Source organism: Rhea pennata, chromosome 13 (genome assembly GCF_028389875.1).
Source record: "Rhea pennata isolate bPtePen1 chromosome 13, bPtePen1.pri, whole genome shotgun sequence".
Classification (NCBI taxonomy): domain Eukaryota; kingdom Metazoa; phylum Chordata; class Aves; order Rheiformes; family Rheidae; genus Rhea; species Rhea pennata.
The window spans coordinates 6,603,431-6,627,080 of NC_084675.1; the positions used below are offsets into that span (position 1 = coordinate 6,603,431).

General features: G+C 35.2%; 1 protein-coding gene across 2 annotated transcripts in view; it reads right to left on the reverse strand.

The window, feature by feature from the left end:
- FTO (FTO alpha-ketoglutarate dependent dioxygenase) overlaps positions 1-23,650 on the reverse strand; it is a 256,777-nt gene that overhangs the window by 190,504 nt on the left and 42,623 nt on the right. For both annotated transcript variants that reach the window (XM_062586153.1, XM_062586154.1), the window contains exons 2-4: positions 15,527-15,604; positions 10,854-11,505; positions 1,805-1,948 (exon numbers count right to left, since the gene is read on the reverse strand). In XM_062586153.1, the coding sequence (XP_062442137.1) occupies positions 1,805-1,948; positions 10,854-11,505; positions 15,527-15,604 (874 nt within the window). The remainder of the gene's footprint in view (positions 1-1,804; positions 1,949-10,853; positions 11,506-15,526; positions 15,605-23,650) is intronic.

Here is a 23,650-nt window from a genome sequence, read left to right on the forward strand (position 1 = left end):
TAACGTTTAATATATATCCTTTGTTTCCATCTAAACACAATCAGGATGGCATTGTTTAATAAAGTAACTTTCTGAGCCATCCTTCATATAGAATTCCCAATATTCCAGTTACAGAATATAGCTTCCATTGAGGAATAAGAAAAATTCTTATGATTTGGTAACTCAAGTCAACTATAATTTACAGAGTTTTGCAATAAAAATACCAAAGTTAAACACCTTGTTTCACTACTTGCTTTCTGAATCTGCTTGTCCAGTGAGGTTGATAGGCACAAACTTTCTAGTCAGTAAGGATTACTGAACAAGATTGTTCAAGACAGACTTACATTAGAACAGCTATTGCACAAAAGCAGATCAATAATTCCCTTTCTAGGAATATTTAGCCACTACCTAAACTTCACTTTAAGAAATGTCTCAGTCTCCCTCCAAGCTGCTACTCTATACCCTTGCAAATGCAGAAGAGGGAGGTATAGCTACATCACAGTGCCAAAGGATCTGGTATACTTGCTATCTTAGCAAATGATCTGCTGGTGTCTGAATACACATACCTAAGAGGACAGAAAGCCCAGTTCTTTTACATGATAATTAATTCATAACAGTGCACAGGATTTGATGAGGTAACTAAGAACAAACTGTAGTGCATATATTTGTGGGCAATCTTAAAAATTATCACCTGTAATAAGTAAGCCATGTTCATATTTATTGGGAGGTTGGAAGGTGAAAGTGAAAGCATTCTGATGCAACCACCTGGCAGTGGCATCGGAGACTCTAGGGAAGTTCCAATGTGTTCCACCTATCAAGGCACAAACAGGGAATGTCCAAAAAGAGAGAAAACAAACAAAAAACCCTCACTCTTGACATCTATCAAGTCAAATCACTGAACAGGCAAACAAAAAAATTGGTCATGTTTTAAGTTGTGCGACCTAGAACTAAACTAAAACTAAACAAAAACGATAACGAAGGGAAACACAAGCAAAAAGAGAAGGTAATAGCTTTTATGTCAATGAACCTTACCCTCGATTCTTTTGATGGAAGTTCACTGTTTGAATTCAGTTGCTCAAGTCAATGAGTTCAATTCAAAAAAAAATCTTTTTTTGATTTTCTACACAATATATTGAGCAAGTACACATCTCGGAGTATGCCAGCTCAGTTTATCATGATTTTAGTATAATCCCAATACTGGAAAATGGTACGTTTGAATATACACTTCGAGAAGTGTTAGCAGAATGAGGAAAAAGTGGATGTTAAACTGGTGACCAATAAAACATGCACAGATTATCATCTCCAGAATCATGGAACGAGACTCTAATATTGCTACAGTCATAGCTTACATGATTAATAGTCAATCTGTAACCCAAACTAAAGAACTGAAATAAAAAAACTACAAAAAAATGACATAAAAAGCTTGTAGATGCTATTATTCTGTGAAATTGCATTGAAAATAGAAAAGAATTAACATGTACAAGGATGGGACAGAAACACCTCCACTGCTCATAACAGCTGGGGAATTCCTGCCAATGATCTGAAGCCTGGGTGAACTAGCAATTCTGACTGTTTGAAAGGCTCAAAAAGAATGTTTTCATTTTTCAGCTCTGAAAGGAAAGAAATACTGGAAGAAAAAGGTTCCTAAAAATACAGTGTGGATGCGGGAAGGGTAGGAAGAATTTATTATACAGTCTAGCCAGATCTTCTATCTTTGTAAATCATGAGCACTCTAACTGAAACAAATATGTGATAATTTACATCAAAGTAAGTGTCAGTTTGTGTTTTCAACACAAAGTTTCCCTTCCTAACCTTTAACAATTACCCAGCATCAAGTAGCAGTCTCCTTGGTGAAGTGGTATTGCTAATCCAGGTGTCTCTATGTCCCATGCTACCTTCAAGCCTACATGCCAAACAGCTGGGTCTCTTCCCTTCAGATTCTGTTCATTACTTCCTTCAAATGCAGAACCTTTAAAGAGAGAGGGGGTGGGAAACACCACAAAGAAATGAGACAAGATTAGAAACATAAGATACAAACAATACAGACTTAATAAAATCATGGATTGGTACAATGTTAATAGGCTTAAACCTTCTGTAATCTCCATCTGGTATAATCACCATCTCCAAGTTCAAAAGTGCATAACAGATATAAAAACGCCATATGAGGCCAACAATTTTTTGCAAACAACTGCATAAAGACAGAAACAATCATATAAACTACAAAGCAAAGGCAAATCAGTTTGCAATGGACTCACATTATTTGGAAGTTCTCAGGTACACATAATGGAAGTTTTATGCCCACTGTCACTTTTTTTTTTTTTTTTTAATACATTATTGAAACTATAGTAACCAGTAGAGGAAAAAGAGAGAGAGAGAGAGAGAGAGAGAGAGAGAGAGAGAGAGAGAGAGAGAGAGAGAGAGAGAGAGAGAGAGAGAGAGAGAGAGAGAGTATAACAAGACCAGTGTAAAAAACCAGATAACTTCTGAGAGAATTTCAAGTCATAAACTGCAAAAGCATTTTATGAACAATTTCATTTGTTTACATACTTGTAATATCACCAAGCCAAAAAAATGGAGGCAAAGTGAGGTGGAATAATTTGCACAAAGATACCACCTAGCCGACCAGAGTTGAGGTAAGCATCTTGGAATGATATCTGTCATTCTTCTCTCAAAATTCTTAGACTAGCCAAACATGATAGACAACATGCGCAAGAGTCAATGTCATTTGCGACATTTGTCACAGTACTTTTCTTATCATTAAGCAACATGAATGTGTTGAGCTGGGGGAAAAAATAATCCACTTCATTGAAATAATATTTAGCGCTTAATCCCTCAGAACTCTTTTCAGAAGCTTACTTCACTGCACTATAAATTGAAAGATAAAGCCAGCATTTATAGCAAGGTATTTGGAAGCTATGGCATAACAGTTTTGTGGCTAATGTAACAGAGCATTTTGACAGAGGAGGATGAAGTTTTAATAAGCAGTTGGCACCAAGCTGCAGTCAACAGTTAGAAAGAGTCAACTATATATAGCAAGTCTAATTATTGCTTAAAAGTTGGTAACTGTCTGAGTGTGTCTGTTTTCCTGTCCATTACAAATGTGCTCTTGTATAATTTTTTAAAAACTTTATTACTTCTAAATTACTTCTAAAACAAAAAATCTAAAATATTTACAGCCTTTATCACTCTATGCGCAAATAAAACATAGCCTTGAACTCAGCTTTCAAAATATTCAAGTCATTTATCTCACATGGATTCTTCAACATTTGTTTAGCTGGGAGCAGCTTTTAATAAATTCTAATAACTTTCTAAATTGATTAAATTTTGCCTAATTCAGGAACCAGAGAGTCAAAAGCCTCTCACAAAGCCAATCTGAAGTCCTTAGTTAAATAAAACTCCTACTGTAAATCCAGTCTCCACTTTCCCCTCCCTCCACTGCTGCTGTTCTCATCCAACTGAAGCTCTGGCTCAGGATCAGCTCTAGGCCTTTCCATCAAGGAGCACACAAATGAGAAAACAAGAGCCAGCAAATACTCAGAAAAATCAATACTAAAGTCTCCCTGGGTCTTTCATATTTTTTGCCCTGTTCAGATAAATCGTAACTTAAGAAAAAAATGCTCTCTGAAAACTGCAAATAGGATGGCTTTCAAGGCATTTTTAATGCAATACATCATGGGCATTATAAAAAGAGGTAACCTTTGTCGGTTAACTCTCTCTGTTATGCTGCTTTCCTATTCACTTTGGCAGCAGCACTGTTCACAATATGGCACCAATAAAATATAGAACTACAATCAGACACAGCAATTTCAATCAAAGTATCCTGGGGTCTCCTCATAAATCCAGCACCTTGGAATGTGCTCGTTAAAATGACTTATTTTTTGCAGTTTGATAAATTTTTTATTGCTTAAGTACAGAGTTCAAATGTAGCTCACAGACTCCTTTTCTCTATATTCTTAGTGATTGCACCTTATAATTATCAGCAGCAATTGAAACTGATTGCTCCTGCCATGTTATTTTGGAAACAAATGGAAGCAAGCTGCTACTAGTTTTTAAATGCAAGCTCTCCAAAGTGAGGGGGAAAATACTCCTTACCATTTGTGGTGTATGTTTGGGTAGCGCTGACACACTTATGCATAACAAGAAGTCAATATAAAATGCTGTATGTCACACCTCAAGCATGATAGAACACTGTATATTAGTTTAGATAATTATGGTTCCCATTTAATTGAAAACATCTGGATGTGTCTAAATCATAGGTAATTTAGCATAAATCATGTGGTTCTTACATATACAAGATATCTTCCATAGATCAATAGACCTTAAGAGCATTTATTTGTTTTGGAGTAAACTATATTGAAATTGTCAAAGGCAGCAGCATTAAATGGAAATACAGTAAAATTATCTGCAATTTTGAATTCTACTCAGTAAAGAGTTACCGAATTTGGCCAGCAGGAATCTCTCTGCTTGTATCCCAAACATAATGATCCAACCAGGTAACAAGCTTATAACAACATAACACTAATGACTCATGAAAGATGTAATTAAGGATTGAACAGTGAAAGGGAGAACATCGCTGCTGAAATTGGGCCACAACACTACTCCTCTAACTGGATGGTCAAACTGCAAAGATGTCTCAGCTCTCATGCTCCACTTTACTGGTTTTGAGTCACAGTAAGGTCCAGAACAACAGCGAAATTGTTTTCCAGGGCCTAGGTTAGTTATTGTTCCACAGCAAAGAAATTAAAGCAAACTTGAAAAGTTTCTTTACCATTTGGCACCAAAATCTTCAAGAACAATTCAGGAGTATTTTGGCACTCTGAAACCTCACTGTGCCCTGTTTAAATTTTAATGTCAAATCATATCCTAAATCTAATCTTAAAATCAAAGATGATTTCTTAGAAGACAGTATCACTTTTGCCAACACACTGTCAAAAAGAATAAGGACTATAAACAACTACTTCTGTCATTAACTCCAACTAACCATTGTTATATGAATATAGAACAAAGAATTATCCTTCCCATATTGATTAACTATTCCAGAATTTAAAAGAATTTGGGCACAAATTCATAATTTAATGAAATATAAATATCGGACTTACTTTATACACAATTAATATAATAAATAAAAACTCTTCCTCCTCCCTTTGACCGAACTCAGGCAATACTATGCTCCAGTACAACTGTTAAGCTATTTTCTCTTAAAAAGCCTAGAAGAAAAGATAATATTATGAAAACTGAAGATCAACAAATCTAACTCCTTTTAGATCAAACCAAAAATTAAATTCCACAATCAAAGACTTCTTTTTAAAAACAGAGCATGTTAAAATAATCCACTGAAGAACTGACCAACTCTGCCTTACATAGCGGATTGCACTCTGGCAAAAAAAGAACAGTCAAAACATGCTGTCAACCACTTCTATAGCGTGAGATTCCCGTAGCCAGATTGCTACTACCAGTTACAAATTTGTGACATAAATAACAATACAAACTATTGATTAACAAAACCAATACTACTTTGAGAATTTATTTCCTCAAAATTACAAAAGTTCTGTCTTTTGGCACCACCAAATCACTTTTCACAAAGCACTGAAAATGAACAGACAATTGCTGAACAGCAGATAGACTAAGCAACTGAACCACCTGATTTCAAAAAAGCAACACACAGCTAGGAATTATCTTAATACCAGAAAAACTGCAGTCCATATTACTTCACTGTCTTCCATAGCAACTTACATGTGTTGCATGCAAGACAAGTGAAAAAAGCAGAGCATGCCCTGCTTTTCAGTAGCTGGAGGGAAGGAACGAGTACCTACCCCGTTATTTCTTCTGCCTTATTACTGAGAAAACACAGCATAATAGGTTAATTAACCTGTATTAACATTTTAACTTTTGCTTACAAGTGAGATTCACAAACACAGAATTGAAGGATTTGCCAGCACTGTTCTTATCAATTCATATCTGGAATACAAAACAAGCAAAATTCTCCCAGCCCTACACTGCTAAGGCTGTATGAGTATTTCATAAAGTATTGATAGTGTGGTCAGGAAAAATAATAATAAAAAGAGTATTCATTCAAATGATGATTTTTCTTTTTAAGAAACTAGAGCTTCAAATCTACAATTTCAGTGCATTCATTGGCTCATTAAAATTTTGTGTTCATCTCAGATAATAAAGCCAGCTAGCCAGCACCTACAAGTTATAGACCTGACTACTTCCACCAACTTATTCATTGTTAAGAAATAGTAAAGATTTTTCCATGCAACATTTTTATTCTTTCTACAATCACTATTTCTAATACATTACAGACATTACAAATCACTTAATATAATTGTTTTCATATTGTACAAATGACTACTCAGTAACTTTTATCCATTAAGCAGGACATAAAGAGCATTATTGATCAACCACAGATTTAAAATGATTCCAATTCGAAACAGCTTTCATAGTTTCAGGACTTTTCTAACTTCATGAGGAAACAAGCATGTAATGAATCTCTCTCTCTCTCTTATTTTTATTCCCAATTACTGTAGAAATGAAATGTCAGTCATAAGGTTTTATAATGAGATGTTGCATTCAACATAGTAGTTTGAAAAAACACAAATATCTTTTTACAGAAGAAACAAGTATGAAAGCTCCTCCAACATCAGTCATTACAGCAACTAATCACAAGTTTGTTAAACCTTTGAACATTACCTTGTCTGCGAACAGATCCAGTCACTTTTTACTCCAAGAAGTTTACATTGCAAGTACATCTTACAGGCAACAAGCCAAACAAAATATAGTAAAGTCTCTAGAGGAAACTACTCCTCCAAGCTCAAACTTAGTTTGTGGAAAGTCCAGGTAGGAAAAAGATGGCCACTTCTGGTCACTACATGATTTTCCATTTCCTTTAAGCTAGGTATCTTTACTTCATCTTAAGCACTAATCTTAATTGCTCTCGTGAACGATAAAACTTCCTACGGAACTTAGGAGAACTTGAGGGGAAAACGTTCATTAAAAAATGCCCTCAGAAGAAATCCAGTTTTTGAACCTGCTCTTATTCTAACAATATTTGGATTTCAATTCACTTTTCAGAAAAGTGCAGGAAATGAGGTTTTAGCCCACTATGTTAAAATCCTGAACATGTTATTATATCAATGCTCCCATGACATGGTAGAATTCTGTAAGCTTTGTTGTTAAAAATCCTAAACTCGCCAAAATTTGGAATCCCTGTTTCATGGTAAATTCTGAAAGAAAAATAAATTAATTCAGGATTATGTTAGTGATAGTACAATTGAACACACATTCTGTATCATATTCTGTGATTAACACTCATGCACTTTCATGAGGTATAAACAAAATTTTTTTAAAAAAATCTCATTTTAATGATAGACTATTTTCACTATTTTATAACATATTTTAACCCAATTTATTGTAATTTATTTTTTATTTTAATTTAAATTAAAAAGCAAAGAGTATTCAGATGAGCATTATGTAAAATGTCTGTCTTATTTTGTTATTCAAAAAGTTCCTCATTTGAAGTTGCTATGAAATAGTTCGACATTTGAAACAAGGAACATTGATACTAATTAGAACATCAGTGTGGTCTAATATCTTCACCTTGGCTCTCAAATTACTTTTCTGACATATTAAAACCAGCTTCTACTGCAATTCATATTGATCAAAGCATCAAACATTAAACTTTCATTAAGGCATCATACTGAACAAACGAACAAGAAAATAAAGTGTTTCTATTGCAAAAGCATCTGCTTTAATATCATTTAATAAAATAAAAGCCTATCAGAAATGATGTAAAAATACCACTTAAAGTAAGAAGAAAGCCATATAATCAGAACCCCTAAAGAGCCAGGTAAAAAACAGCTCCCATAACACTGCCAGACTGCTTGACTTCTAGGGCTATTCCAAATCTGCAAGGCTGGCGATTCAGTCTTCATGGCAGGATATATGGATATATTCGTACTAGCCAGGAAAACCCTGGTTTCTCCATTCTATGAGGCTACTGCAGGTCCTCAGCTACTACAGAGACCAGTGAGAACTTGAGGGGTAGAGAGCTGACAGGCAATAACAGTATTTTCTCCCAGAATATTACCAATTCATCTAATCAACATTTTCTAATGAAAAATTGTTTCTTTAAAAAATTCTTTTTATTACGTATTCTATAATGACTCCATGACAGAGTCTTTATATGATGTATGAATTCATACTCAACACTAACTAAATGGATTAATGGATTAAGTACTAATAAAATATATTGATATAAGCAGCAAATATATTTATGGAAAATAGGAACAGGAGTCACAATATGCCTCTCCAAAGGTTTAATAACAGTCTTCAGAAATATATTGCGCCTCCTCATACCTGAGTTATGAAGAGCTTCATAGGAGACAAAGTAAATATATGACAGTCTCAGTGAACTGCAGAAACCAACGCACTGCAAGTGGTATAGAACTGGAAAGAATATTACAAGCACTGATGAGTTTACAAACACCTCCTTTGGGAGGTATAAACAGGCAAACAAGAGAGCAAAATGACAATTTAATCCTCTAAAATCAAGTACGCTAATTAAGCTTATTGAATCACGTAGAAAAAGTCAACATCCACAACAAATATTTATTGTCACTTCAATGAATTTGCCATATTCAAAGGCTACTCATAGTTTATCCATTTCCTCAGACTTATGAATTAGCGGACCGACCCTCAGCATGGCTTCACTTTAGGGAGACACAACAAGCATCAGCAGCCATAACCCAAACACAAAAACATATCACTGAACTGTTTGCACATGCGGGCGTACTGGTAAACATACTGCATGGTGCTCAGCAGCTGTGCTGAGCACCTTCAGCTCCCCTTAGAAGTTCATGGAACCCATCTGAGTCATGCTCAAGTGGTTTCAACTGGCATTAAACTTCCTGTAGAATTAGCTGACTTTAAAAATCTTTTTTTTTTTTTTTTCCCCCAAAAATTCCTTTACCACTTATATAGTCTCCAGCCTGGGCTTCTTAATATTGCCTGCATTTGCCAAGAAATCTTCTACAATATATATCAAACTCAAACTTTTAGAATCGTTGCATAAATAATCACAAATACCAGATTAGGCATAATGTAAAATGACAGAATCATTAATTTATTCACTGAAAAACTACTATTTTTGGAGTATTCATGTCTGCCTTTAAATCTTCCCAAAAGATTAAGTATGAGTAATTCTTTTTTATTAAAAAAAAAAAATCATCTACTTCTCTGTAAAAGAAAAGAAAATTTTTAGTGCAAATATATCAAAAAAATCTCTTTTTACTCTTGTCAATCAAATCCTGCATAGCATTCTCAGTGGCTTTAATACAGAGCATAATTTTTACTTATTTAACATGCTGAACTGTTGAACAAAAAAAGTGACAACGAGCTATGAATATACTTTTTTGTTAATTTATATTTATTTGAAGTTAAGTGGACTAATTTTCCCCCTTTCCACATGAAAGTTTTACATTAAAATAAACAGGTTTTAAGCATATGGCAAGAAATTCTAACATATTATTATTAACTCATGATCAGATTTCTCCTAAAATATTACTGAAGAAAAATTCTCTACAGCACTATTGACACAAATTACATTTACAGGATACAACATATCAAGATTTTTGGCAAACAGGATAGAACAACAGTCAAAAAAAATGACACTTCTATTGGTCAAGTGAACATTTTCTATCCTGTTTGATAGCTATGTTTTATGTTCAGGAAAATGTAAATTTCTAAACATGATGATTTCAGCTGAACGTTATAGAACAAAGTGACCTATAGTTTCAATACTATTAACAAAATCAACAACAGAATGCACATGAAAATATCAGCTGTTATTTTTACATCATGGTCTTTGGCCCAAACCTACAGAAGTCAGTGTGAATGGTTCTCATATTTTGAGGTGAACATCAAAGGATTTTTGGAAGGATCAAAAATCAGCTGTGAATTATGAAACACAAGGGATCATTTGCAAATTCACATCAACTAGTTAATTGTCTAAATTCTAATCTTATGCTTGTAAAACTGAAAACCATTAAAAAAAATCTATCAAGGCTCTGTTCAGAACTGTTAGGAAAAAAACAAAACTAAACAAACTCATTCCTGTTTATAAAAAAAGACAGGGATGGTACTTTAAACTAAAGAAACTACTACATATTTCTCCACTTCAATTAAATTATTTAGATGCTTTCTAAATAACTAAGAACCTGCAAAACCCGATCTACAACTTTATTTTCTTTTTTTTTTTAATAGAAAACTTCCACTCTTCCCAACTACAGAAATGTTGGCAGGCCCTCCACAAAACATACATTAGCACTACGTACAGCATGCCTAGACAAAAAAGGTATATACTGCCAGTAAATACAGTAACACTTTCATACAAAACCAAACCAAAATGTTCTTTCCAAAGAAAGGAGAGTACTAAAATCAGCATATAGCAGGAACAAGTCTGTATCCGATAAATCACCCAATACATACCATGATCTCAACTACAATAAAACATTTTACAAGATAGAAAATAGGCACCTGTGGTAACCTGGAACACAGATCTGACATATTTTGATTTCTTGGCACTTCATCTGAAAGTTAATTATAGCAATTTTTAAATCTACTTAGAAAAAAACTGATAAGGCCAGCTGTAGTCAACATACATGCATTTTGCATGGGTGTTACTAAAACAAAAGAGGCACTGAAATGAAAGATGACATTTAGGACCACAATGTATTCAGAAGCAAGTGAAAAATCTAGACTAGCATGCAGATGTGCTTATACACGTTAAAACACAGAAACATAAAACAGCTTCAGGGAATTAAAATATTTATCTCACTATTGCAGCCATACTATACTGCCTCCCCGTCACTCACCTTCACAGCTGTAACTGTACACAGCAACCGTTGACCTTGCAACCAGATTCTCATCATGGTGCCAGCTCACTGCCATGTTCCCCATTCCAAAATAAGGCTCTTGTTTCAAGTACAGCATTTGTAGCGGATCCATATAATTTAATAAAGTCAAGTTAAAAGATGTTCTGTTCTTTAGACTCGTGTAGTCATCCTCTGAAACGTAACAACTGCTTTGATCTTTTAAAACAGACCCTTTCTCCTTAATAGGAGCATCACAATTTTGTTCCCTATCTGTTACAACAGTATCTTTGGTCTCAGACGAGTTTTGTCCTTGTAATGCTTGGACTGCTTCAATATGCAAATAGTCATTAAGTTTGATTAATGCTTTACAAGCATCATGTATTTGAGGACTGCAATATTTTATTTCATAGCCCTCAGTAGGCCAAGGAACTGTAAATAATCTTGTGTTCAAGTACTTGTAAGTGCATCCTGGATTTCCAATTAATATACGAGACACTGGGGTGACAAAATCTTTTCCTTTGATCCTTACAAGATCTTGAAAGAAACAATCATATTTTCGCAAGGTCAAAAAGCCTTCTTGTACTGCTTGATGGAGCTCTTCAGGTACTGTATCAGATTTCCTGAAAATTAGTTTGGAATATTTGGTCTCCCACTAAAGAAAAAACAAACAAACAAAAGTTACTCTTTTCACGTGAAGCAAAGTATTTCATACATTCAAGAACAGGTAAGGTTCAACTGACAAGCCATCAAGCATGAGTCTAGAGCATGGCAAAGACATAAATACCATATTCCAACATATTACACAAACTGTGCACATATATCAGTGGCCTGTAACCAGACAGTATCACCAAGGCAAATCTTTATTTTTAAGTGCCACAAAACTTAAGAACTGAAAGTATCATCTAAAAGCAACTCTACCACATTAAAAGTCTGCAGAATATGTCAGTCAGAAACACTGTGCCTCAGAAATACAAGGGCTGAGCAATGCCTACTAAGCTATGTTCCTTTAATATCCAAAACGTAAAATTTGCCTTAGTATGGGATCCTCTTTAGCTACCCACTATCTGGTATGTTAGCTTTATCAAAGGTAAAATACTGGCTACTCATACGAGCTCCATCACAGACTGGTTTCCTGGGCCCAGTTCTTAAGAAGCAGAGACTCATCCAGTCTCTGCAAAGACAGAGAAAAGGATCTGAAAGGACATTTACAAATTTGTGATCACATTTTTAAAAAGCAGTATAGACAAAGCTTTGAAATGTTCATAGCAATATGACACTTTCATAATCTTTCTTGCTAAGCATTATTTTGAAAGGATGTCAGAACTTAGGAAAGCTGTCAAGCTTCCTAGCTTCCTGTTGAGTTAGTGCATGTCTACACTTCAAGAGAAGTTCTTAGCACAGTGCTGAACCCCTTGCTCTGCCTCCAGACTTTCACTATTTAGGTTTAGCAGTTAAGAAATGCTTGGTCAGTCTCACTGAAAGAAACTAATGGCATTTTTCAGGAGCCCCTTAGATAAACTGCTGATGTTTCATCTTGGATAAAAATATAGGAAATACACATATAAAAAACAATTTATAGAGAAAAGAAAATAAAACTGTGAAGTGTAAAAAACATCAAGCATTTTGCTGTATTGCACCTCGTTCTCTTCAAAATAATGCTCAATTTACTAGACCTTTATTTTCACAGTCCTCAACACACACCATCTAATTCCTCCTTTCTAATTATAACATCTCTAACCTTATTTTCCCTCTCTCTCCTCCTGTGATATCCTCTGGAGTTCACAATGCAGCAGTTTGCACAGACAATTCCCAGCAAAGGCATGATGCTGCTAATCAGCAGTATCTTGCTTTGTATGCAAAATACCACTTCCCACTCCAGGAAGGCTTGGATGACTTTGTTATTGTTAATCTGATTTCCTGAGGAAGTGAAGATCACCTAATCACACCTTTTACTGGTTGCCTGCAAATCTGCCATAAATACTGCTGAGACCATCAAACTGGACAAAGGCCAGAGAACTACTTTCTAAATAAACTAAGTTCCTATATATTTCATTAAAATTAATGGATAGGTAAAAGAAACAGATACAAATTAATAACTTAGCAAGGGAAAGGCTGTAATGCAAGCCTACTAGGTGTCAATTAGTGCATGGGAAGCTCAGAAGAAGCTTGCTGTACCTATTTCCTTTTGCCCAGATGCTAGGCACTAGCCTGGCGAGCAAGTAGACAGTGACAGTTTTACAGGAAACACTTAGGGAAAGCCAAAACCTGAAGGCATTAGGGAATGGGGCCACAGCATGCGGATGCACAAAACTGAATCTTCAAAAATGTTTGTTTATGTAATAGCTTACGTTCAAAGTGCCTTTAAAACACACATATACACCCACACTCTGCAACATCACCACAAAAGCACCACACTGACATAGAACATCTGTTGGCTACTTCAGGTACAACTCAAGTTGACTTTACTGGTATCATCTACTTCCAACTCAGTTTTGTACCTGGCTTTCTGAAAATTAACGGTAAAATGCAAAAAGCTTGTCTTTAAAAATACAAACCATGTAGTAAGTCAGTCTATATAGTTTCTACCACAGGAAAATGGTTAGACTTTGCATAATAACATGCACAATAACATCCCACAATACTTAAGAAAAGATTTTACGGGGTCATTTGTTCCTACTCTAAAGATGAAAATAAAAAGACTATATGAAAAATAGTGATTAAATATAACTTGGTTCATACACCTTGCCACCACTGCTTGTGAATTTTTCCAGTGAAGCTAATACTACATATTTTCTGAAATTTTTATGGTTTCCAAAAACTAGGGGAGGAAAAAAGCCTGTTTGACATAATGATATCTACAGATAGTCATCATTTGAGGGGGAGATCTTATCAATGTGTGTAAGTACCTGAAGGGAGGGTGTCAAGGACGGACCAAACTCTTTTCAGTTGCCCCGTGTGACAGGACAAGAGGCCATGGGCAGAAACTGAAGCACAGAAAGTTCTGCCTGACCGTGAGGGGGAATTTCTTCCCTGTGAGAGTGACGGAGCACTGGACCAGGTTGCCCAGAGAGGTGGTGGAGTCTCTTTCTCTGGAGATCTTCAAGGCCCGCCTGGATGCAGCCCTGCCTAAGATGCTCTAGGTGACCCTGCTGAGCAGGGGGGTTGGACTAGATGATCTCCAGATTTCCAAAACAGAATTTACATGCTTAACTTTAAATACAAAAACTTAAAAATCATCCTAGATATCTCTTTGAAGGTTCTCTACACTCCCCAGCACAAAGTACTGGATCCCAATCTCCCTTAAAAGAACTGCATATATACTTGGGAAACAATTCTCCTGAGCTTTCCAAAAGCCTGAAAAAAATCCTTTAGGGATCATGAACTGTCTCATTTGTCTCAATCAGTGTGTTGTTGAACAGTACACAAAATCCTTATAATCACTGAAATTAGTAATTGCAGTAAATTGCAAAATTTAAGTATTGACTCCAGATATGTAGGAGTAAGATAAGAATAGTGTACTGTATGATATGTACCATTATGAAAACAGGATATGTAATTAATGAACAGGAAAAACGATGAGCGCACCAGCAGTTCTTTAGCAGTATCTCAGTAGTTCTTTGAACAATTATGTAGATAGGACATATTCAGGTCAGATTAACCAATTACTACATTATATATTCTATTATGGCAAATCTAAGAAGTCATTCTTATTAAATATTTTTTAATCATTAAAGCATTGTATTTTACATATTGTACCTATGATTCTAGCTTAAAAAAAAAAATACTGATAGCCCATAAGAAATCAGGAAGTGCAAACATATTTCAGATATCTCACATGAAAATAGCTTGTTCTTCTCTAAATCCAAACAGTCGTTGTGCAATATCTTACATAATGAAAGCATTAACGGATCAGAACATAGGGTAAACACTGGGTTCACACTGGATACCTTGTTGTTTTGGAAGGAATAAGTAAAAGGCAAAAAAATATGTACCGTGTGCTGTAACTCTGACAGCAAGTATCAAAGGATAGTTCACTGCCCACTGTCAAGAGTAACAAGGTGACTGACAACCACAGGACATGAAAGAAACATCTGAGGCTTAATTTTTCATATGAATGTTTCACACACATTTGAAATATACCTACACTTTTTCATCCAATGTACCAGGGCTTCTCAATACAGAGGATGATTCTAGAGGATGACTCAAGTGATAGAGCAGCACCAGCAATCAGCAGTGAATAGCAAACTGACCCTTACATCATGAAATCATAGACTGTATTTAAGAAATATTTGTGAATTGCTTCTGTTAGTATTATCTTATTTCTATTTTTCCTCAAATTCTGTTCATAACTTGGCTTTAAAAAGGGATATCATAGTGTTTCAACCTACAGTTGGAGGCCCAATTCTAAAATTCTTCATCGGGCAAAACATACATTAAAGAAGAGATCCGTGGAAATTTTGCTTGCGTTTTTCATTCTTGAATACCTTCATTCTAGAGGTCTTATATTACACAATATCAATGTGCATCATCTTTATCAGCTATCAGGAGAAACCAGAAGAGTTGACACTTGTTCATATCAACTTTCATAGTGTCTCTTCAAAGAAAAATTTTTGGTTTAATAAAAACAGAAAACTTAGTTTAAAACAAATATATTTAAAAGAAAAATATATTACCAACTGATGGAAACCAGCATCCTCTGGTGTCATATATGGAAGTCTGTTCTCTCCAAGCTCTTCAAGAAGCTTCTTTTTCTGTTAAAAAAACACACAAAATTAGACTGAAAACAAGATAAAACCAGTTAAGTATTAAACTGCTTGTATTAGAAATACACAAGCATGTGAGCTTGTGTGTCTTACTAGCCTCAGTTCTTGAAAATTAAGGAAAACCGGTTGCAAATTCAAGGAGCTTTTTAAAGCAGTAATGTGGGTTAGGTAGTTTCCAAGCATGTGAGTATTTTTCCTTCTAAATTCATCCTTACTACACTGAGGAAAATCCATCATTGTACAGTGTCCTGCATACCTCTGTCTACTTCTTGAAGCTCATTTCTTATTTCTTACTCATTTTATTTTCTACTTCAACTTGTGGACCCAATGGGTACAAAGATCACACATTTCATTTATTGGCTTAATAATATATCTTATTAAAACAATCAGCCTAAGTTTGGGACAGTCTGAAATGGCTCCCAAAACAGATGGGCAATGGAAAAAGAAAGAATCATTTACTGCACCTCACTGTCCAAAAATCTGACAATATTTAAGATGCCATGCTTCAGACCTGCCACCCCAGCAGACAGCCTCAACTCTGATTTGAAGTTGGTGGTGATCTAAGCAGCAGTTGACTGCAAACAAGGGGTTTTTCTCTCCCCCTTTTTCTCTTGTCTCCCTTTTCACTTCCGTTTTGTTTCTGTTTGTCTGCAGAAATTAGATGAAGTAACCTTTTCTTGAGTAGATTATCTTCATTAATGTTTAGTCAACATTATAACTATTTAAAGAAATTGATACAAAAAGAACTATTTTCTCATGTTTTAATTAATTAATTAATGGAAATTTTGCATTTGTTACACAGTTAATTGTGCAGCTAACAAATTGGACAGTGCAAGAGAGAAGCTTGATACAAGCCATACAATTTTTGGAATCAAACAATTCAAAAAAAATCCATGACAAGTCTATCCACATTCATCTACCCACAGTCAAACACTACAATATATAGTGTTATAAGTGTTATAGTGACATAAGTAAAGATTAACAAGAGTGTAAAAATTGTTGCAGCGAAAGCACAGGCCTAGAATGTTGCTCTGCTTTCCCTTCTGTGTCTTCCTTTTCTCTTTTAGTATGCAAGGATGGTTTCTTTACAAACTTTGATCATTAACAAATACTCGCTAATGAAATGCAACTTGGATCATAAAACTAGATGTTTGCCCCAGTGAATATTTCAAATAATGAAAGAATTCAGTTTCTCGTTCTTATTACAGTATTTTCCATTCTATAGACACTGTCACAAGAAATAATTGAAGTTTCAGCACACTCAAAGTATTTGTGTAGTAAGAACAAGCAGAAAGTGGAATATAGTTTATATGAGAATGGTAGGGCTGTAATACAGATTAAGTTGCACATTAAGTTAAAAAACAGTATCAGTAAGGCTTTCACAGAAGTTATACAGGAATAACCACATATTTTTACAGATTTCATAGAATGGTAAGGTTGGAAGGAACCTCTGGAGATCATTTATTTCAACTCTCAGCATACCCCCATACAGAGATTGAACCCATGACCTTAGCATTAGCAGCACCAGACTCTAACCAACTGAGCTAAACCTTTGTTACCTACATGTTACTGCAAATTTATTCCTTATATGTCTTTGTTAATGAAGCTTCATTAAAGCAGCAGTTAGTAAGGCTTTAATCTACTTTCCCCTTTGATACTTCTACAGACATGAGAATTCATTGTTAAACACATTTTCTGAATTCTTCTGTAAATTTTCCTTTTCACAATCTTTTCGCATCGCAGCTGGTTAATATGTCAAAACAGATCTTTATGATTCTAGCAGTTAAATCACTTTTTAAAAAGTGGGAGGGAGGGGGAGATAAAAAAAAAAAAAAAAAAAAGAACTCCATGCTTCTTGCTTATAGTAAGTGCAAAACAAGGAAAGCTGAACTACGAAGAGACTTAATATGTACTCGATTTTGTGACAGTGAATTTCTTTTATTCAAGCTTAAGCATCAGGGAAGACAACACATTTAAATTCAGGAAGAAGAGTAGAAGCTTTTAAGGGTTAGAGGTGGCAGATCAAACTAAAACAAGAGCATGTAGTTCTCACTCACTCATCCCCACACTCACAATCTGCTCTTCACTGATTCTAACCAGCCTGACAGGAACAGCACTGAGATTTACAAACTAGAAATGTAGTCTCACTAGGTCTCTAGCTCCCTTTGGGGACACCTTGCGTATTGACATGAAGTCATTGGTGAAACCAAGCATCATGTAACTTCAGATTAAGTTGTCAGAAAATTATATGCTAATATGCTGCGTATTCCAAAACAGTAACTTTTCTGTATTATAAAAAAGTTGCTGCAATTTTATTACATATAATCACTGAAAATATTAGATTGCTTTTGTTACCTGTAAAATAAAACACATTAACCACAGAAAAAAATCCTGTATTTCAACATACTCACAATTGAGGGTGAAAGAGGCAGAAAGCAGAGAGATTCTTACAATTTCTTTGTCAAAAACCAGCCTCTTGGCTGTTTTTTAAGCACGCAACATTAAAATGCACTGTTGTGTATAGGTAGTACTAGCTCACATTTGATTGTCAGGTCTGGCTAAATGCTGCTCCTCAGCTTGATGTACAGACTAATACACACAGCTGGGTGGTTTAAACACACTGCTCATCTCTTATGCAAGAAGTTGTCAAATGCCGCAAACATCAAGCTACTCACAAATATCTCCAAAAAGTCAAAAAAGGAAAAGTCAAAGATCTAGCTATATCAGCTGCTTGTAGACTAAGTCTCAGGGCTGTTACGTAAGTGTTGCTTATAGGCACTTCAATAGGTAAACCTGTAAATTTTACGGTACAGAAAAAGTGTCCTTACTTGAAGATACTGGGTATCCTAGAGTGTATTTTTCTAAATCCTAGTCTTACGTTTTAGAAAATCTTTATTAACAGGATGACAGTTCATTCAGATATCACTATTACATTTCTTATGCTTTAAAAGGCAATGTAATTTCTACACATAGACTAGCAATGCTGATACATGAAAAGACAATCTTTTTACGTGCACCATCACTGTAATATCACCACGCACTGTGCACTGCTCAGGAAACCTGGTACGTGCTGCATTTTTGCTGTCAAAGATAAAAAAATATCCGTAAACACCTTATTTCACAAGCTGTTGACTGTTAACGGAACTGTTATATTCGGTTTTGATAACAGAACAAATGCCAGAAGCACTAACACCCACCTTTACAATGTATGATGAACTTCCTTGCAGACACTATCAATCTCTACCCACTTATTACTAACAAATGAATGCACTAATGAATGCAATGGTAATAATAATAGGTAGACCCTCTCTACCACTATATGTACCTTTTTGCCATGAAGTAACTTTTAAAAAAAGTAATGCACTGTATGTTACAGAGCAAAGAAATAATAAAAACACAGTCAACATGCACATAAATTCACAGGACAAAATGCAGTTATGTTGCAAACACGTTGGTTGTTTTTTCCAAATTAAGTGGTTAAGGGAGAGATGGGGCTTAATGATATTTTCTGGCCAAGGAGCACGACAGCGTAAGAATTTCTGCAGTTGATACATTTCCCTAAAGGACATCAATACCATTCTCAGAAGGTTTCATGTCCCTCTTAATTGTAAGACAAACTTCAAAATATAGGCTATAAAGGCTAGTGAAGGTCTTACTGTTTCAAATGTAGAATTTCCACTTAGTTTCATCATCAAACAAGTCAGAAGGCAATAATGTTCTTTCAGGCTGCAGATCATTATTTTGCCGGAAACAGTACTGAAAACACATTTAAGGTTGCAATGTCGTAACAACTTCTAAAGCATAAAAACCCAAAAAATATTAAGAAACAAAAAGTTTATTTTTCCAGTACTTAGGATAAAATGCAGTGAGAAATTACATTTGCCCACTCAAGTAGACTTAAGTCAACAACCTAAGTAGGATTTGCCTTTAAAATATAACCCTGGGCTGTTTACTGCCTTGCGTGTCTCATGTACTCAGGATGCTGCTAGGAGAAAACGTCAGCTTCACTACACCAAGTAATCTCTCTGGACCTGGACTAACATCCCATGCAGATGTAAAAGGTTAGTCACAAAAGTGCGAGTTACGGACAGATACAACGCTGCCTACAAAACATTTAGAGATGTTAGTTTTAGCATTCACTCTAGTGACTAATTAAAGAATATACTTTATTCAGACCAGTAGACCCCTAAAAGCATGACTGTTACTCACTCTTCTGGGAAGGCCCATCTCATTATCCCCCAAAAGAATTTTCTGAAAAAAATGCATTTTGAAACTTTTAACCATCACATTCCTAACCTATGTAGGGATGCAAGCAACCTGGTTTTCAGACTGAGTACTTAGTTACTTCCAGCATTAAAGCAGTATTAAACAGAACAAAACAAAAGGTAATCAAACTACAAAGAAAATACAGAGAAGAAGAAAATTCAATGAAAAACTGAATAGCCCAAATATTTTAATCTGTTGCATTTATCTTCCTGTTTTCCGTTCAACAATTCTTACAAATCAGATATTCATTACTTGCATGGATTTCCTATACAAGTTACACTGAGGAACAACCATTTGCTACACTCTGCAGGTGTCTGAGAACTGGCTGGAGTCTTAGCTCTGCTTTTCAGGGTGCAAAGCACAGATCGGCACATTTACTCCATTCCCACAGCGGGAACAACAGAAGAGATACTCCGGCTCCCCAAGTCATTAATTCCCTCACAGGCTGGTCAAGGAGGAGTGGGGGGCAATCCAAAAAACATTTTGTAAATAATGAAATTAAACACACACACTTCCTTAAAAGGAAGTGTATACGAGTTGTCAATACAGATTTTATTTTTTTTTAAATGAGCTTTAAAATAGTTATTTCAGTGTTTGAGGGAGTTTTTGTTTGTTTTAAATACAAGCGTTCTAGGATGTTAAGAAAATTTCCAATTAGTTATGATGGGTCCTTGAAATATGGTAGTTAACATAACTGTCTTTATAATGTAATTAATTCATGTCTAATGGTATTTCCATGTGTATATTTAATGTCTCTTAAGTTTACTTTTTCAGTTAACTGCTGAAAAAAATATTTGCACCGGCTTGTCTTATATAGAGCAAATAGCACTATTAGCAAAATAATTCTGCATACTCATACACATTATTCCTTGCAATGTAATTGAATTTTCTGATTCACTACCTGACTTGTGTTAGTCATCTAAAGGCTCACCTTGTTGCTGCCTTAACTTTATGGGGTCAATGATTTTATACATATATACATACATACATATATATATATATATATATACACACACACACATATATATATATACACACACACACATATATATATATATATACACACACACACATATATATATATATATACACACACACACATATATATATATATATACACACACACACATATATATATATATATACACACACACACACACACATATATATACAGCAAAGATTGAAAAATTCTCCTTGTTTTTACTCCCTCCCATTGCCAGCAGCCCCACAGCAACGAGAGGTAAAAGAAAGCAGAAAGTTTTAACTAGGCTAACTTTTGCTTATCTTGCATGTATACTTGACAAATTCTTACCAGGAAAAAAGGAAGCAGCAATACGGTACTAGAGCTGAGTGCAAGAGGAACACCTAGCAGCTCTAAGACCTGGTCTCCATTCTCACAGCCTACAAAAGACTTTGTGTTATAAACTTCTAATGAAAGGCGCTAACAGACTGGCCATTACTTACACTGCCAGAAAATTCTGTTAACTTTCAGCTGCAGCTTTTACACTTTTGAGAATCCTGACCCAGGACTAGACTTAGTCATTAGCACGCACACGCGTATTTTTGTCTTCCATGCAATCCAATGAGTTTGCAGAAATTTCTGGGGCAGTCTTTTTTTTTTTTTTTTTTTTTTTTTTAAAAAAAAGGGCTATATTCAAAGCATAAGAAAATATCTCTATCTTCATATTGTTTTAGCTGATATTCTTTTGTTCTCCCAAAGGTTATCATGGTTAGCCAGCCTCACTCTGAGAATACACGCTCTCAGGAAAGAGAGCTCAGAGCCATGAGTTCAGAAACAAACCTTTGAGATTCTACAAAACCCTCCTTTCTATTGGCTTTTTCCTCATGTGAGAATGAGGCACATCATGTCTCTCTTTCACCTTTTCTTTTCTTTCTTCTTCTTTTTTTCCTTTTTTTTTTTTTTTTTTAATCAACTGTAATGGAACACTGTTTTCCTTCAGGCCATGCATGGAGAAAACATTATATAACCACATCAGGCTGTCTGAAGCTCTCAAAATTTTGAGACAAAACACTAAAGTCTCATCTAGAAACAAACCAATCACTTTAAAAGAAAACACCCTAAAACAAAAAATAAAATACAGTTACAAATACTTTGAGTAGGAATGTTGGATAGTTACAAATTTTCAAGTTGACATTTTATTAAACCACCGAGTTTTCCAAGTGTTAGCTACTAAAACTTCATAACAACCAAGAAGCAAGATCATTCCAGTGACTCACTAAATCCAGTTACATCAGAAATTAAAAATAAAAACTGTAATAGTGCATTTAGAATATGTTTTTTCTTACTCTAAGTTCAATTACCACATATATTAGATTTCAGAAAAATCTCTCTTCAGATTATCTCTATAAACTCCACTGATTAAAAGATCTTAAGGGACTGGCCAATTTTACAGCGCCACTTATTCACATGAAAAAGTTACACTTCCAGGTTACCCTTCATTATAGTGAGACTTACCAACAGTCTTGTCTGTGCTACACTGTGATCCAGCCTGTCAAAAATACTGGCAGACATATGAGCACAGTGACTGTACTTTGCATACTATAGCTGAAGAGCGTATACGAATATTGTTAGAAAGCCTTAAGACTATCGCTGTAACCATTTCCAAACTGGCTCCCTACACTGCATTTCAGAATGCTAGTTATTTAATGTAGTCACTGGGCATCTTACTGTCCCACTGAACAAACCAATGTAATTTAGAGTACTAAATAAAGAAAAATATATAACGAACAGCCTATTGTAATGCAAACAGATCTTAGGTCTAATACCAGTATTTGTCACTGAGCAGCTGTCTAAAGACTGCTTGATATTCCTTCCTGCTAAGGTACTGTTTGGCTTTGCTTACCAACTTCAACCTCTCTTACCCTTTCTCATAAATCAACAGGCCCAGAATTTGGTTCCCACACACATGCAAACACAAAGACCAGTCATGCATATGCACAACATACTGATATAACTGAACTAAGTTAATTTATGCATTGAAGCAGCTTAGTAATGTGTGAAAAATGTCTTTGCTACCAGTATCCTCTCTCAGAGGCTTGCCTTGATATGTTAAGGGCCCCTTAATTGTTGTTTTAACCTACAGGAACACTGTTTTGTTGGCCAGGGGCTGTTAATGAAACAAGACCAGCAATTTTCTTACCCAGTTCACTGTAGATTGGTCACACATGGTTTAGCACTAAGTTATATAATAGAAATTTGAAATGGTAAATCATTCAAACACAGCTGCTTTTTGCCAACAGAATACTCCTCAGCCTCTCCACCATACCCTGTCAATAAACTTCCAGCACCACTGCAAGCATCTTAGCATCACTGTCCATTTCTTGTTCTCTCTCATTTGTGCAATCCCTTCCAGCAGGTACCCGCTGGTAAATGGATCAGCTATATTAGGTGTGAAGTAAAAATGTTGAAACAGATGACAGAAAATGATGATCGTCCTTCAAACGGACCTCTAAATTCTTAGTTTTTCCTCATGTACATATGGAGTATACATGCACATGCATGTAAAAATTCTGAAGGAATTACTTTGGGATCAACATGATGTTTGTGAATCATGCAGATCAAATGAAGACATTGGACCATTTTTACATGCCATTCTTTGCATAGTTTCATTGAACAAGTCAGAGAAACCAAATTTCTTAATTGAGCAGTAAGTAATCCTTAAAGTAAAACCTCCAAAGAGCCAGATGACCGAAACTTTAGTGACTGTCAACATAACTGATTGTGTGACATTTCAAAAATACCTCTGT